The 17924-nt window shown below is 37.8% G+C and overlaps 1 protein-coding gene across 4 annotated transcripts in view; it reads right to left on the bottom strand.

The window, feature by feature from the left end:
* Nucleotides 1-357: 357 nt before the first annotated feature.
* The window catches only part of otx2a (orthodenticle homeobox 2a), a 31451-nt gene continuing 13884 nt past the window's right edge, over nt 358-17924 (bottom strand). For 2 of the 4 annotated variants that reach the window (XM_056737543.1, XM_056737533.1), the window contains 4 exons: nt 8665-8779; nt 1981-2136; nt 1695-1846; nt 358-1589 (listed from right to left, as the gene is read on the bottom strand). In XM_056737543.1, the coding sequence (XP_056593521.1) occupies nt 795-1589; nt 1695-1846; nt 1981-2136; nt 8665-8710 (1149 nt within the window). In that variant the 5' untranslated portion in view covers nt 8711-8779 and the 3' untranslated portion in view covers nt 358-794. Of the gene's footprint in view, nt 1590-1694; nt 1847-1980; nt 8640-8664; nt 8780-17924 lie in introns of those variants that run through there. The other 2 variants (XM_056737552.1, XM_056737551.1) reach the window with 2 other exon arrangements.

The following is a 17924-nucleotide window of genomic DNA, read 5'->3' as shown; positions in this document are numbered from 1 at the left end:
TCTAACAAAAACAATTCTGATGCCGACAAACAGTTGGTTATGACGCATGTTGGTTGTTAAAATGTAAAATTGTGCGCGTTGTAAAATTCTCAATTTCTGATTGGTTACACGGCGTTTGTTCCATGGCAACCGACCGTAATCCTTATTTTTTAAACTTGTTTTCAAAATTAGTTTTGCATTCTTTCTTCCCATCAACTGCTAAATTACAAAGCACCTTTGAAGTACATTGCCTCCAAAGTTATAACTTATCAGGGTTCATAAGTCACTCGGAAAGTCAAAAAGGACAAATCTCAATTTTAAATTTATATTTATTAAATGAACATAAATTTCACAGGAGCTGTCAAGTTAAAGTCACCTCTGAAAAACAAAACGTATATAAAATTATTATTGCCTTCATTGTTGAAACCCCAAGAGTCTCCAGTGTCATTTATTCAGTGCATCATGCGAGGAGTGCATGGAAATGGCCCTTATTTGTGAGAGTACACTTAAGAAATGTATTTCAGCATACATTTTGAATCTGTCCACGTAGGGTGATGAACATTTTTAAGCAATATCAGTTTTTAATTACTTTTGACAGAAACTTTTATTAGGGGCCAAACTCTTGTCACAGTAGCTCTTCTGAGTCTTTCCCCATAAAGGTGGAAGTATTTGGCAAAGAAAGCCTCCTGATGGCGTCCTCAACACCCTGTGGTTCCCAACGTACCCTGTAATGTTGAGGGAGGGTCTTTGTCCGAAGGGAAGCAAACAAGCAAACTTTAGGAAACAACATCACCAGTCCTTAACTAAGAAAGTTCTCACAGGACCTGAAAACGCCAGGCCGCCTGGTCTTTGTAGTCCAAGCAATCTGCCGCCGCCGAGCTGAAGTTCAGTTTCCATGACGACGCCACGGCAGCTTGTTCTTTGTAATCTTTGTAATCCAGACAGTCTGTAGAGCTGAAGGGTAACCCTGTGCTGCCGTAGCCCTGGTGAGGGTTGTGCGGGTGCCCGGTGCTGTGCCCAATGTGGTGCGGGTGGTGGCCTGACACTGAAGTTGTGCCAGCCATGGTGCTCAGCTGTGCGTGATGGGCATGTGGGTGATGGTGGTGGGGGTGGCCCGCCATGGGTGCCAAATAGGAGCCGCAGTCCATGCCTCCAAAGTAAGAGGCAGTGTTGGTGGTCGGGTATCCCTGGGCATAGCTCGGAGCCTGGTTGTAGGGCATGGGATAGGACGGCACTCCTGTGCTACCACCACAGCCTGAGATGGCCCTCTGCATGCATGAGGCGCTGGCGGGCGGCGAGATGTCGGGGAGGGAAGACGGAGCTGGTAGTGGCGAGACCGGAGCGGGACTCCAGATGGAGGAGGCGGGCGTTGTCCCTGAGGAAGAGCTGCTCATGAGACCCACTCCACTGAGACCGGAGGGGTTGGAGCCTGAGGATGATGAGGAAGATGAGTTGTTTATGGAGACAGCTGGGGGAGTGAAGTGGCCGCTGCTCTCTGACCCCGGGCTCTCGCGGGAAGGAGAGGACTTCTTCTTCGCCGGACGGATCTTGGAACCGCTGTTGCTCTGTTGTTGCTGCCGACACTTTGCCCTTCTGTTCTTAAACCACACCTGTCAAGACACATGTCACAATTAAGTCCTCCGCAGATCCAATAAGCTCAGTTACAAGAGCAAATTTGGAAAAACTAAAGCTAAAATAAACAGTCGCACACTCACCTGAACTCTGGACTCGGGCAAATTGATTTTCAAGGCCACCTCCTCTCGCATGAAAATATCTGGGTATCTCGTCTTAGCAAACAAATTCTCCAATATATCCAATTGAGTGCGAGTATAGGTGGTTCTCTCTCGTCTCTGTTTGCGGGGATTAGCTGTAATGAAAACAAGCAAAGTTATAAAGACATTCTCTTTCTGAAGATGTAGGCTACTTTAAAGTCAAAATAAGGAAAATCACTTTTAATATCCCAAACAATAATAATTCAGAATGAATGGAATGTGTGCCTACTCGGGTATCCCACAGAAGGATGGAGGAGGTCTATGGTGGCCCCGCTGAGCCCCAGCCCGTTCATGGCATACGGGGCCTGTTTGAGGTATGACATCATCGTAGCGAGACAATGGCGCTCCAGCCACAAATTCAGAAGCCTCTTGTCCAGAAAGACACCTGCAAAAAAAATATTATTTTAATGTTTTTCTAAATTATGTATTTTCTTTTAAAATGTTATAAAGAATAGCAAAAGTATAATTACATACTATAAGTGTTCGTTTTGTCTCAAAAACTTATTTAACACAGGTATGAGAAAGTTAAATTATAAATCCTTTCCTAAAAACAAACTCATTGGCTTTAAAAATAGCCCTCTTGCCCTCAAAGCGATGAGTCGGGAATATAACTAATGTCCTGCGTTTAATGATCTGTTTATTCACACTTCACTAATCAAGGCTTTCGGACACTAATTGGCCATTTACACGTCATGCCCCGTTAATCGTTCATGATGTCCAACAACGCAAAAACTGTTTGATCTTATCTTTTCTGTTTAACACTTTCAAGGCCTGCATATATAACAATTTAGTTTTAATCTAACGATAACAACTTTCTTTTTAAAAGCTTCAAAATATAAGGCGTGTTTCAAAAGAAAATTAAGAAAACAAATTTATAGCAAAATAATTGTTTGATTACCGTATTTTGAACGATAAGTTGTATTTTTGTGACATGCGCTTTCATCGTCACTTCGGGGACGCAACCCTTAACTTTAGCGCAACTTCAACACTGCTGAATAATTACGTGATCAGTAAACAATAGCACGTTTAACATTAACTCATGAAATTGCTTCAATATTTTCTATAAGCATTTAGCATTAACTAAGATTTAAAATGGTGAGCTAAATGACTTGAAGGCAGTTTGACCACACTAAAAAAAACAAGGCAGCCACCATAAGTTTACAATTGAGCTGTGAGAATGCAAAACATATAAAAAATGCTACTTAGAACAAAGTTGTCTAAATTCATATTTGGTAACGAAGAGCACGAAGCTCTGAAACGTCTGCAACTTGGAGATCTATGTGTTTAATGAAGAGTGCCCAACAGGCCGGTCCGAGATAAACTTCAGGTTTATGCGCATTTGGAATTATTTGGGAGGACCAAATTGTGTTTCGCTGTAATTGTTATGTGGCAATAGTACAAATGTATTAAGACAAAAGTTCGATAAATGACATGTTGCGCTTTTTCTCCTTCCCTCATGCCTATGAATGGACCCATTAATCTCACGCTGCGGACAGATAACATGGCCCTAAAGACTCCACTGTAATTCCACAATCGGGGTTTAACTATATGTAAATGGCCAGTGAGTGTGCAAATTATTCTCCATAGCCATTTAGATTAGACCCAGAGGGGACTCCATTTGCAGAAGAAAACTTATCAGCTAAATAAACGACACAATCCCCAAGACAAAACATGCTGTGTACGCACACAGACAACTCTGCAAAGTTGTGCGGTAGTCGCTAATGAAATTGCAGAATTATCTCCCTTATTAAACCAACTCGTGTTTTCTTAAATGCATATTTTATAATAGCCTTAGAAATACGAAAATGTTGTTTCACGTTTATCTTTAGATTAAATATTTCCCTCAAAGATGCAATACTGCTGCTTACAGGGCCAAATTATTTTTAAGCATGAAATTTTAGTCTGAAAATAAATAGGGCCTACATGTTTAATAAACTTTTGAGTTCAGCCCGTGCAGTAAAATATTCAGTTACATCAGATTATAAAAGACTTATATATATATTTAAATTACTCATATTTTAATTCAAACTAAAACATAACTTTTAACAATTTCTTCACACTTAATGTATATTTTCAAAACGTATGCACTGAGAAACAGATATTCAGAGCTTGATTGTTTTACCTTGTTTTCGTTGGTCTTCAGCTTTGTTCGTTTTTTTAGGTCCTTACAGAAAATCCACAGGAGCAAGAATCACTTTTTTGATGAGCCTTGATCCAGTTTAGAACTTATGTCCGCTGTTGTAGGAAATGAATTAGCCGCAAACTTCAGAACTAGTTCCAAAAATCAGCACAAACTCCTTTGTCAATCAAATTTCGGTGCCCAAAGAGCGTCACTACATCAACGTTGGTATCCACACGTTACGCTAAAGTGATGGCCAATGTTGACGGATTGAGATTGATCACCTTCTTGATGCCCTGTCCGTCTAAGAGCAAAAGACACCTGCGGAACCGCCCACCACGGCCAATCAGAGGTCTCGCTTGTCATTACAGACGACTGGTCTAGCCAATCAAAACGACGCCGTGCTCATTAACTCCGCCTTTTTAATGTGACGCAATATTGACCTGGAGTGTGAACGTGTGAATCTTTTGGAGAGTAAACTATTTGAATACACTTTTATACGAGCATTTCGTTAGCACAGCACTGCGGGAAAGTAAACACACATTAATGATAATCGAATTGTTAAATTGATTTACCGTTTGGCAGATAAAAATGTTTCGTTTCGTTTTAGTCATCAAATCTTTTCCAAACATTTATAACATGCAGAACGTTAACTAACATGTATTCGGAAGAGAATACAATTATGGAAAGCAGCTACTCCATAAAACACACGAAGATATCATTTGCCCATATTTGTTTTAAAAATGTACTGATTTTAAACGTATTTCCATTGAGCATATCTTTAGCTTGAACTCTGTAAAATTACCTTTTTATAGTTTTATTTGTCAGGCATAGGCTATACTTTAATTAAGCCTATTAAAGAAAAACTTAGTTAAACGTGCGTGTTTGCACCAATTGTTAGCTTTTTGGGGGAGTAAAATAGCCTAAAACAGGCTAATTAAAATACATAACGTTTAGCTGAATAGAGAGAAATAATTGAATATAACTGATAATAAGGGCAGGATAATGCTTTTCACAATATATTGTTTATTTTAAAATTACGTATATGACTAAAGACATTATAGAAACAAAAGGAAAAGGATCATCTGCAATTATACGTCATAAAGCCACAAAACAAAACATGGATTTCTGACTCCATTCACAACTTTGCTCACACCACTAGGTGTTAAAGACGGTGCAATCGATCGGGTAAAAAATCAAGATATCCAGAGGCACTAATCTATTGTCGAGGGGGTATTTGTGTAATCCCAAAATGCAGTAAAGTTTCCTGAGCAGTATAAACGCGTAAAGCCGCGGGGTCAGCCGGCCTAGCGAGTGTGTGTCTGTGTGTGTGATTGGTCTCTTTTGCCAGTCGGATTGTAGTGCCTCTTGGAAATTGTCGGTGCTTATTAAAACGATGGTGCATAAAATCCCCTCTAAACCCCAGAGTTGACAAAGACTTTGGGTGCCAGGACAGGTTTATCTTTCACATGCAATGGTTGGGGCTTCGGTGAGAAGAGGAAAGAAGCAGGTCCGTTTAACACCTGGATTTTGGAGTTCGTCTGGGTGTGGATCCGCAGGTATCAGACTTTTCCATGCGATTCTTTTAGGCCCTGCGCCATTTCACCCGGGTTTGTATAAATGGAGATTACCGAAGGGACACCAAAACTGCTGTTTCTTCACTATTTTAACTAGCCTTATTTGTTATTCTGCTATGTTGTGTTTTCTGGTAAATTGTTATCATGGTTTAGTTATATTTTATGTTAATTTGTAATACATGTTGTAAACTTCTTGTACGAATATGATATTAAAAGTGTTCTGCATTCACGAACGAGCGCCTTATTTTTCCCGCATGATCTAAAGTTTAACATGTTTTATTGTTCTTAAAATAAATATAGGCCTGTGTATTGTTAAAATTGTTACATTTAGAAGATTTAAGTGTTTGTTCTTTTAAATAAAAAAGGTTTGTATCGAGTAGGCTAATTATTTTCTATTCACGGTCACTAGATTCATTTTTTGTATTAGATTTAAAGAATTTTACACAACATAATTTTACAGAGGCTTACCAACGTAAGAACTATGAATTGAGTCTTTTAGAAGACTTATACCGTTAGGTATAAATTACTGTAAATTATTTTTTACCATGATAAACAAAGTATCTTGAGTATCTCTAAAAATATTAATTGAACCGAAATAAACTGTACTTCACTGCTCAGAAAGATATTTGATTGCTTTGTTGTGCATTCACATTAAATACTTCAGTCAATCGATCAAAAGTTTTTAGCACACATACACACAACTCACATTTAGGAAAGGCAACAGTTGCCTTTTAAACCACTGAAAATGTTTTCCGTAATGAGGAATTTTCTTACATTTTGACACCTCCTTCACCAATAGTTAAAAATGGCACTAATGTACAAATTTTGTTATAGCACAATATGTTATATGAAACTACAATATTTATACATTAACATAACTTGTTAAGTCTACTCAATATGCAGAGATGCCATGTTAAAGGACTCGTGACAACATTTGACAAACTAAGCCACAGTTAAACATCGCTCAGGGAATTTATGTGCAGGACTGATCTGAGCTTTTGTTCAATTGAAAATAAAAGTATTAAGGTTTTGTGACCGCTGCCAAATTCTGTGCAGAGAAAACCCAACCCCTTTTTAATCTTTTCGGCTGATCTCAGTTCAGAGTTGGTCAGACTCATATTATTGGCTAGAAATAGAAAAATAGAAGATCAGATCGCAGATCAGGAGGACTGACCAAAACATGCGCAATGCAGTTACTAAACATCAACCGCTAAATTAAAAATGCACGACAGATTATTCAAATAACTAACTTTATATGGTCAAAAACCATATATTAAATTAACAACTCTTTTTTTTCCGAGTGCATGTATAGCCTGTTATTAATTATTTAATGACAGTGAGTTATTACATATGGCAAATCCAAATTAAGTTTCCTTTCTTTTATTATGATTTAAAAAATCATTTTCTAAAGTGTGCACTCAGAAAAAAAGTTTTTATTTAATTTATTTTATACATATCTTAAAACTTTTTGGTAGAACTTAAGTACTACATAGGGTGATGAATATCTACATCTAAAAATCAGTCTTGATGACATCACAAAATGACGGTGAGTAAAAGCCAAACACTCACTGTGAGTGTGGACATGAAGATAATGGAGAGCAGGGGAGTGTGGAGCTGTCAATCACAGCACTGGGGTCCCGCCCCCCTCATTAGGAAGGTAAATAGAAGGGAGGAGTGATGAGAGATAGAATGAGAGAAACAGGACTCAGGAGGAGAAACCAGATACACGACTTAAACACACACACAAACACCTACTCTCTCACCCCCCGTACTACTCACACAATGACATAACCACTCAACAACAAACTACTACGAAACACACAAAACTTCACCAGACACTAACACTGTTTCAGTGACATTCCAACAGAATCTTAAAGGGAAAGTTCAGTCTAATGAAGTTCACCTCCTGTGACATAAATATTTTTCAAGAATCTTCATGGAGCACTCATCCATATTCATACCTACCCAACTTATGAAGCTCCAAACCTCATCTTTGTGAAGTTCCTTGCACAAAGATATCTGGCTTTAAAAAACGTACATATAATTGTATACAGGATATAGAACTTAGTGCATATGAACTACATTAATTTACGTTAAATGCTTTTTCCCTTTGTGGAGCATTACATATGTTGGCAATATCAGCAACAATAACCCAATTTATATTTTTGGTTATTCCTTTAAAACACAATTCCACCCTTTAAACTTTGCACCTATAAACCTTTTCATAATATTTAAACGTCTGCCAAGAAACGCAACAGGCCCGTCTGAACGGAAGAACAACATTTAGCTTCTAAAAGCAGAACTGGAGAGAGCTGATCTACGAGTGTCTCGCTTACTTCTGGGCTTTCTTCCTTTTCTTTTGAAAACTCACGTTAAAACTTGCATGGCTGACATAATCTCTCTCTCTCTCTCTCTAACAATGCGGTTCACTGGTTACCATGTGAAGCTCATACAGCCTCGCAAGAATGTGCAGGTTCAGATCTCCATGACCCGCCCCACAGAAGAAGGAGAGCACAAAACTGAGGGATTAAGACCTGCATGCAGGACCGATCGGAGGGAGACCGATTAAAAAATGGGTCTGTTGATAGACAGACGTAAAACTACACGGAGGGAAATCATCTTGGCTGTCGTGATATTGATGCACTATCGTTTAAATCGCAGGGAACGAATAGATTTGCATTTGTTGAAGGAAATACCAATGCATGCAGGGCGACCAAAGAACAGTGTTCAAGTTTTTCTCGTGTTAAGCGAATATGGAATGTAATTTGGGATATTTTGACAGTTATTTCAATGAGAAAAAATGTCAAATTTACCTGAAAATGGCTTTCTGGTGGAGCATGGCACTAACAATGCCAACGTCACACATTGATCTCATTAAATATATAGCTTTTTAAAAACACTGCAACCTGTATGACTTCAGCAGAACACAAACCAAACAACATTGACCCCCATTGACTTCCACTGTATGACACAAACTTTCTCAAAATGTCTTCATTTGAGTTTCACAGATGAAAGAAACATACAAATTGTAAATGACACGAGGATGAATAAATGATCATTTAATTTTTACTTTTAAGTGACAAACAAATACTCATCATCTATGGATCATGTAAAGCATATGTTCAAGAATTATGCAATTTAAAGGAATTGTTTTACGCTGTTTGAACCACATAGACAGGATTAGGGATAGAGACGGAAACAAATATTTCTATGTTACCTTCAAAAGGCAGAAAGATGAGTCTTGGAGCAGATGGAGGCATCATAGTAGACAGAATGTGACACAAATGTTGGATCGTGATGTGTCTTTCTATCTTCCTGTCTCTGTGTATTGCCTGTGAAGGAAGTGGTTTACAGGTGTTATCACTTGAAGCGATCAATCCCAGTTGAAACAGAACGAAGATAGAAAGTCTAGAGCAATTGCAGTTCAATATGTGACAACACACCTATTACTGACATTTTTTTTTATGTTAAAACAGAATCTTGAAAATGTAAAGTTTTAAAAAGAACAAAAACACAAAAATCAAAAGATCTAGAGAGAATATAGTCTGAATCTGTTAAACCAGTATAACATCAGCATACATCTACATACGGGTAATAAATCAAAACAGAATATGTTTGTTTATAAAGGCACTGTGGATTCTTGATGTTTTACATTATCGTTAGGCTAGTTCGTCTTAAATTTAGTTTGTCATGGATTCGTAATACATTTAGAATTGGACTCTCAAACTATTCAGTTAGCAATAAGACATTCACCAGAAAATGAAAATTTCTTCATCATTTCCAAACCTGTATGACTTTCTTTCTTTTGCAGAACACAAAAGATATTTTGATGCTGGTAACAAATCAACATTGGTTCCCATTGATTTCCTTTGCATGGACAAAGAACCACTGAGACCACATTTCTCAAAATATCTTCTATTGTGTTCCACAGAAGAAAAAGTCACATACAAAGTTCTCAGTTAGATTCAGTCATATTACACAATATATTTGAATAAACTCAGATTATTTAGCTGTTGTGCATTTTTAGATATCATTTCACAATGAATTTTAAACTGGATAACAGTTCACTTCCTATTACAAAATAATCTTCTGAACCAAGAATTGTGTGCACACGACACTCATTATCCCCTCGTATTTTATTCGCCAAAGAAGCTACTTAATCTCTGTTTCATAATCTCATTACTTGATATCACACCAACAGATTATGAGAACCAATCTCCTAATTACCATGAAAAAAATACAGCATTACCGTGCATTGACAAAGTTAAGCCGTCTGGTCATCAGACTAATTACAATCTATTGATTATGGATCTGAATCTTTATCTCGGGCTCAGCGGATTCGCCGTGGCAACCGGTGCTGCTCTGGAAGGTTGCCAGACAAATGTCGGAATCGATGAGATGGAAATTGACTATTTAAAAAGCTTGCGTGACATATGGACAGACCCTTCGGAATAGTGCTTTTGTACAGGCCTGCGGACAAAATAAAAAGGACCATTTCTGCTACGATCGCTTCTGTTTATAATCAGTGGCCAATGTGTTTTGGCTGGGTTAAGCCGGTTATTGTCACCAAACCGTATGACAAATTCAGATAACAAAGAGGGTGGTTTACTTAATCAGTATTTTAAATTTTTTAAAATCCTTCAGTGTCCCAAGGCAATTATCCTTAAGGAATAAAGCAATTGCAAGGTGTCAGCGAGTAATGGCTTATGAAAACCATGACATATCTGCATACAAACAGAGAACGCCTTATCAAAATACCAAACAGATAACTGACTCTGCATTAACATTGTACTTCTTTTTTTTTCGCAAAATGCTTTGCTTCTTTATGTATTGGATAATTATGTATGTTGTACTCTTAAAAAAGGCATAGTTGTGGCCGAAGGTGACGTCCACAATTTTTTTTTTTTCACTTTTTATTAGTTGTTTTAGAAACTTTGAATTCATGTTGCAAAGTTGAACTTGAAACGTAAACCGAATCTCAGCTTTAGGAAGAATTTAAATAGACTTGGCCAACAGATACACGCAACACGCAGGATAATGACTACAATATCTACACAAGAAAACGAAACAAAATGATTGTTTTTCATTTCAGTGATTGTGTTTCATTTCAAAATTATTTTCAGTTTTTCTGAATTTACCATTTTTAGGTATTTGTTAGGTAAAAATATCATTTTGTTTCATTCTGTTAACTACTAACAATATTTATCCCAAATTTCAAATAAAAATATTGCTTCTATTTGCATTTATTTAAACTGGAGAAACGGGTCAAAAATATGCTCTGTATTTTTTCAGACCTCAGATACTGCAAAGTTCTTAAAAATCTTTTCCTTAATAGGTGTACAAATATTACTGTTGTATATGTTATAAGCTGGATTTTTAACAGTTTTCATGCGTCTTGTCATGTTGTCAGTCTTTCACATTGCTGTTGAATAACTTTGTCACTCCTGAGGTTTGATTTTGTCAACAATCAACAGACACAAGACTGAAATGGCCATAACATCTAGAAATGCGGATTTAATGAAAGTCTGGACTGTTCTTTTAATTTTTTTCATGACTGTAATGATTTAGTATAAACTCTTAAAAATAAGAAACATTTTTAATTCTTCTGAAAACCTGGTACGCTCCTAAAATTCAGGGCTTTGTGATGTCATATAAGAACCATTTTTGCCTGAATTGTTTCATAAAGGATTTTTAACATCCAAAGAACCCTCTGTTGTACAAAAGGTTCTTTGTAGTGGAAAAATGTTTGGTGAGATTATAAAAAAGTAAGAAAAATGATTCTTATCAGAACCTTTATGGAACCAAAAGTGGTTCTGATATGGCATGCCTGTGAAGAACATGTTGAACCACCTTTTGTTGAGAATGTAAAGGGTCTAAATTCTTTCTAACCTCTTACTTCTTTATTCACCACAAAGACGTTTTTGTTCAACAAAATAATTATATGGATGTTAAAGGATCTTTATGGGACCTTTTAGGAACCTTTAAGTTTAAAAGCTTTACTTTTCAGAGTTATGGAATATATGCAATATACATTTTTCCCAATAGTAGTCCCGAATAGTAGCTGTGCTTGTAAAAAAACCCCACTGAATGTTCTCTTGTGTAAACTCATTCTAGGATTACTCACTTTGATGCATATTAAAGTTGACTACTGGCCACACTTCCACACTTCACAACACATTTATGCATAAATACTTGCACACACATGTTTCATTTGTAAAACCGAGCGTTGCTTAGGTTAGCTCTGTCGTTTCTATGAAAATGAAAGAAAATTGATTTGACTCAGGACCATGTATCTGCAAATCAATGTTGACACTACTGTCTGAAAAACTGCAACAGTACAAACGACTTGGGTTGATTTTCCAACAAGTCTCGATGGCTTCCCTTCTTTTGTAGCGAGGGACATATTACAGGGATACGACTTTCACATAATCTGCAAAGCTCCTTAAAAAAGCTCTGTCTAAAACTTCGGCGTCTTTTGTGCACGCGTTTTATTGCGCTTCACTCTGTTTGCTTTAGATAACAAATCTGCTGCTCGCCCTCAGGGTAAAGGGAGCATTACAAATTAATCCCAGCTTTAATAAGTCCGGACTAAGCTTGAGTTTTCCCTGTGTAAGGAAGCGAGCGAGAGGGAGGGTCAGTGGGGAAGATGAAAAAGGAAGAAGGGAAAGAAATATATTAAAGCCTGTGATCACAGCGGCGCGTTTTGTTTGTCATCCTCCATTTTTATTTAATCCCTTGCTCTGTAATCCAATTTGTCTATCGGAGCTTCGCATGGGCCTCGACCTGCCCCATCCACCTTCAAAATGCACACGGTTAATGTCGGAAACTAGGTTTCTTTGAAAATCTACTCCATGAGCTGAAAGAGTATCACGTTTGAACCTTGAACACCTTTGGTTGCAACAATTTACATACACTATCTTCTGTATACTTGCATTTAGGGTAATATTGTACTTTGTAATGTATATGTGCCACGGTAAACTCTAAACTATACAGAATGAAACAAGATCTTGGTTGTTACACATCTCTAGTACGTAAAGCAACTTGATACTCAATTTTTATAGTTTTGTGAGTGGTGTGATTTTATTAAAACGCACCAAAATGAGGGTTTTGTTTTGTGGCCATTTGGAATGCATGTGAGTCAGCAGAACACTTCTTGTTCGCTCTGAGATGAAAGAGAGAAAGAGGATTAAAGATCTTGATTTAATTACTGTGAGAGGTTGAGCTTCAAGCACACCGACTCAAGAGCCATTGGATGGCAAACGGGTGGTAAAGAGGAAAAGATAGAGGGTCTGCTATGGAATGGGGATTGGTTTATGAATTAGACTTCTTTTGAAACCCAACCGGCCACACCAGTCACCATATCTCAACATTTGGGCAATTCAATGCAAAAGTCAACCCTAAAATGAAAAAAAAATGGTTTTCACCATACTGATTGGTCAAATGTCAATATTTGGTAGTTTAAATACGCATGTGTGGTCTCTCTTAAACATTTACATTTACCTTTGGTAGGTGCTTTTAACCAAAGTGACTTACAGTGCAATTAGGCACATCTATAATAATCCGTACGGGCACATGAAAATTGAAAAAATAAATACTGAAGCCCCTCCCCTAACCCTGCCCGTAACCCTAACATCACTGGTGTGAAAGCAAATCAGACTAAAATGTTCGAATGAGAGCGTACGATTTAGCCAAAATAAACCATATTGTAAAGTTGATATGTTTTTGCCGTGAGATTGCACTGTATTGCTTCTGTTTAGGAAATTTAAATCACAGAAATCCTACAAAGCATGTTGTCTCTAAGAAACCTGCAAAAAAAATTATGACTATTCGGAAGAAAAAAAAACTGAAGCCCCTCCCCTAACTCCTAACTCCACCCCTAAATCGTTACTGGCACTAAAACAAATTGTACTAAAACATAACTAAAACCAGTAAGCCACCTAATAAAATAGTTACGAATTCCTGTGAGATTGTGTTGAATACACGGATACAAAGAGTACACTGTAATAAAAACTGTACTGTTACAAATTGGGTGAAAAAAAGACATTTTATAAAAAAAAAAAAGATTTTCTTGTGGGATTCTTTACAGTGTGGCTTACAGTAAATGCACTGCAAGTCACTTTTTTGGATGAAAACGTCTGCCGAATGTAGAAATAGACACAGTGACAGAGAGCTGTTGTATAAAGACTTAGGCATTACGTTGCAAGATTCCCACAAATCAATAACATGATAATCACCAAATAAAAGCTTGAAAATAAAGTGTTTTAAAGGGATAGTTCAACCCCCCAAAAAAATTGTGTCATCATTTACTCATCCCCTCGTCAATTCAAACCCGTATGACTTTCTTTCTTCTGCAGAACACATATATGATATTTTGAAGAAAGCTGGTGACTGAACAGCGCTTGCACCAATTCACTTCTATGGTATGAACACCAATCCAATGAAAGTGAATGGGTGCTGTTGCTGATCGGTTAACATCATTTTTCTTTTTTGATCTGCAGAAAAAAAGAAAGTCATAAAGGTTTGAAATAACAAGAGGGTGTGTAAATGATGACAGAGTTTAGTTTTATGGGTGAACTCTCACTTTAATCTTCTGTGAGGCAGGAGCCAGACATACACACACACTCACACACACACACACACACAATGCCAAACCCAACCTGAGCTCAATCCGCACAGTAGGTTATAGACCGAACAGAGAAGCATAACAGATCTTCATAATCTCATGACAAAAGCTAAAAGGTGTCCCCCTGCCCAGCGAGCAGACCGGGTGTATGATACGTGCAGCCTCCCGTGGCTCTCAAAGACACTCTGTGGAGAACGGCGGGGTTTCTACTCTCACGATGAAATCTCATCTCTGTCCACCCTCCTCTCTCTTTACCCACGAGAAGCTTCAGAAATCGCAGAACGGATCGCGGGGGACTCTTTTTGTCTTGGGGAGTGCAATCTGGCTTCCCTTTAAGAAGAAAGCTTATGAAACGCACTTGTGGATCCATTTGGGATTGTGAAACGTGACTGCTGTTCATGTGATGTACGTCCTATCTCCGGAGAAGAGAAAAGCTGAGAGTGCATAAAGTGATAGTTCAACCGAAAATAAAAATTCTGTCATGATTTAATAACCCTGTTGTCAATTCAAACCTGTATGACTTTCTTTCTTCCACAAAACAAAAAAGAAGATATTTTGAAGTGAGTTGGTCACCGAACAGCACTGACCCCCATCCACTGTTTGGACACAAAACCAATTCAAATGAATGGGTGCCATTTCAAAACATTCTTCAAAATATCTTCTTTTGTGTTCTGCGGAGGAATGAAAGTCATACAGGTTCGAAATGACAAGAGGGTGCGTAAATGTTGACAGATTTTTTTATTTTGCGGTGAACTATCACTTTAAAACCCCATCAAGTGTCTATCTAATAACTTTAAGACAAGTGAGATAAAAGGGTTTTAATTTGTGATCAACTATTATATTCAGAAACCACCAAAACTCTGTTTGAGTGTTTTTTTATTTCTCTTGCAAATCAGGTGCTGATTCCAAAAGAGCAACATTTGACATCTAATTACTTAAAGCTTTGTTTTTAACACGATTTTAATATCCAGGAAAAAAAACGTAAATACAAACAACAAAAAGACGTCTTTCACCATCCTCTGTGGACCTCGTCGAGGGACTTTACTCTCGCCTGCTAAAAAGACAAACCAGGGCCAGATGTTACCGGACCTACCAACATTTAGAGTGGTCAAAAGCGTCCGAGGAGCGAGGGAGGAGGGAAAGAATAAATTAATTCTCTCTCTTTTCTCCGTCTTTTTCCTCTTTGATGGAATTAAGCTCACTCGCTTCTCAACGATCTGCCGTGTGAATGTTCATGCGTTTACTTTTTTCTCTCTTTCTTTCACTGCCAGCCTCTCTCTGTCTCCCATCCTGATGGAGAGCATGAGGCCACCCAGAGGAGATGAAGAACAGAAAGAGAGAGAGAGAGCAGGAGAGAGAGGTAATCCCTCCGTTGTGAGGGGTCCGGGCCCCTGTCCTTTACCCCCACATTATCCTCTACAGAAATCCTCTCTGCTCCCCCCCAGCTTCTCTGCTAGTGTGTCTGCATTTACATACAGCAACAATGTGTGTTTCACAGGACAGATTAGTTGTAAGGGGGAGGTGTTTTTGTGTGTATGTGTGTTTGTTGGGGTTGGGAATCGAGGTTCTTTACGTTTAAACGTTATAACATTTAGATGTTATATTAACATAAAAAACTCCTGCAATGCTGTCGGACAAAATATCAATATATACCAATGTGTGAGGAGATTGGAAGTCAACTTCACTGTATGAATACCTCATAAATCCAAATAAGGTTTTTTTTATTTGACGTCTAATAATACCCACAGGATAAGGCGAGTTCAAATTCTTACTAGAATATAAAACTGTTGTGTTTGGGACATCATATAAAGGGATGGTTCACCCAAAATGAAAAATTCGGTCATCACCCCATTACACTTTCTTTTGTAAAACACAAAAGAAGATGTTTTGAGAAATGTCTCCGCGTTTTTGTATCCATACAATGGAAATCAATGGGGGCCAATATCTTCTTTTGGGTTGTGCAGAAGAAAGAAAGTCATACAGGATTGGGATGACATTAGGGTTAGTGATTGATGACAGTATTGTCATTTTTGGGTGAACTATCTTTTTAAGATGTACAATATACATTACGCCTATGGACTGTCCCCACAGAGATAATAAACCAGACATGTGTGTGTGTGTTTGTCTTGGAGGGTACTCATGGGTAATGTGACACTACACTGATTTGTTCCAACACTAATTGCAGAGGTGGGGTCTAAATCTTACACACACACACACCCGTCTGTGCGCACACACGCACACACACACACACAAACACACACACACCCTTAGCATTTAACTAATGAATTAATCTCACACTAAGGCATCTTACAATAATATCATTACCTAAAGTTGACTCGAGTGTGTTGGGAATATCCAGAGACCCATCTGGGAATTCTGCTCCGTCTAATCTGACTAGTTGTACGATGAGATCTCATAAATTTGTCCCATTTTATGACAATATGAATATAAAATAATACAGCCTATTCCAAGCAAGGCTGCACATTGTTTCTGCAAACCATCTTAAAGAGACAGTTCACCCAAAAATTAAAGTTCTGTTATCAATCACTCATCCTTATGTCATCCCAAACCTGCATGACTTTCTTTCTTCTGCATAACTCAGAAGAAGATATTATGAAGAAATATCTCAACCTTGAATTGTTCCAAATCTGTATGCATTTTGTTGTTTTTTGTAGTTTGTAATCTTTTTTGTTCTGTTGAACACAACAGAAGATATTTTGAAGAATGCAGGACCGCAAACAGTTCTGTGACACTTTTTGACTATACTATTGTTATTTTTCCAACTAGGGTAGTCAAAGATGTCCCAGAAATGTCAGTTGCTAACGTTCTTCCAAATATCTTTCTCTGTGTTCAACCAAACAAAAGAATACATATAGGTTTGGAACAGCTAGAGTTAGTAATTCATGACAGAATTGTAATTTTTGGGAGAATGGTCGCTTTAAAAATTGACACCAGAACCAATTCGTTTAATTTCAGGTCTTATTCATAAAATCTTTTCAGCAGACTTTTTCTCAGGCCTATCAGAACCATCACATGTCATTCAGCGATCTCAATCTTAAACAACAATCCGGACATCCCGCGAAATCACAAAACAAACACAACAGGCACTAAAGAAAACAAGGGTGCTGAGGTTTCAGAAGCGGAGCTGGCCGTCTTTATCAGGCCGCAGGTAAGAGCGTCTGCGGCAGTTCACATATGAATGGGCCTCTAATTAGCGGCATATCTAACGTGGAGAGCTTTGTGGAGTTAATGACGCTCCATTTAGAAGAGGGCCTTTGGCTAAGATTTCAGATTCCTTCAGGATATCCTGAGTGTTTGTTTATCTGATACCAAAGCAATAAAGGCGTGAGAGGGGGAACCGGGAAACAACTCTTACGAAAATTTACATGGTTAAGCCTAACCATAGTTTAACCCTGGTTTTTAAGCTAAAGCCATATTAGCCACACATTTATACTCTTACTACATTCTTTAATAACCCTGCTGAGAAAAAACAACATAACCCGCTCCAAAGCATGACAGAAAATTTAATGGATTTAATGGTTATAATGGGAATTGTATTGGTTTTAATGGAAACCACGATGCTGTCTACTGGTATGTGATGGACAGTATTGGTTGGGTGTTATCTGGCAGGTTAACCCTATTGAAATACTTCCCAAAATACATTACAATAAGGGATTTTGTAATGAGATTTAATGGAAACATCCAATAGTTCATATTCATTAGAATTTCTGTGATGGTTGCTTTTGTTGTTTTTTCAGCAGGGAAATGCTCCATGGTTGGGTCAGATGGACGAACTTAACTGATGGGTTGAATTCACCAAGAAATTGTCTCAATGATTTTCAAGTAAAAAAGAG

This window comes from Triplophysa dalaica, chromosome 2 (assembly GCF_015846415.1).
Source record: "Triplophysa dalaica isolate WHDGS20190420 chromosome 2, ASM1584641v1, whole genome shotgun sequence".
NCBI classification, from domain to species: Eukaryota; Metazoa; Chordata; class Actinopteri; order Cypriniformes; family Nemacheilidae; genus Triplophysa; species Triplophysa dalaica.
The sequence above is the reverse complement of the archived record's forward strand: the minus strand, read 5'-3'. Positions and strand labels throughout refer to the sequence as shown.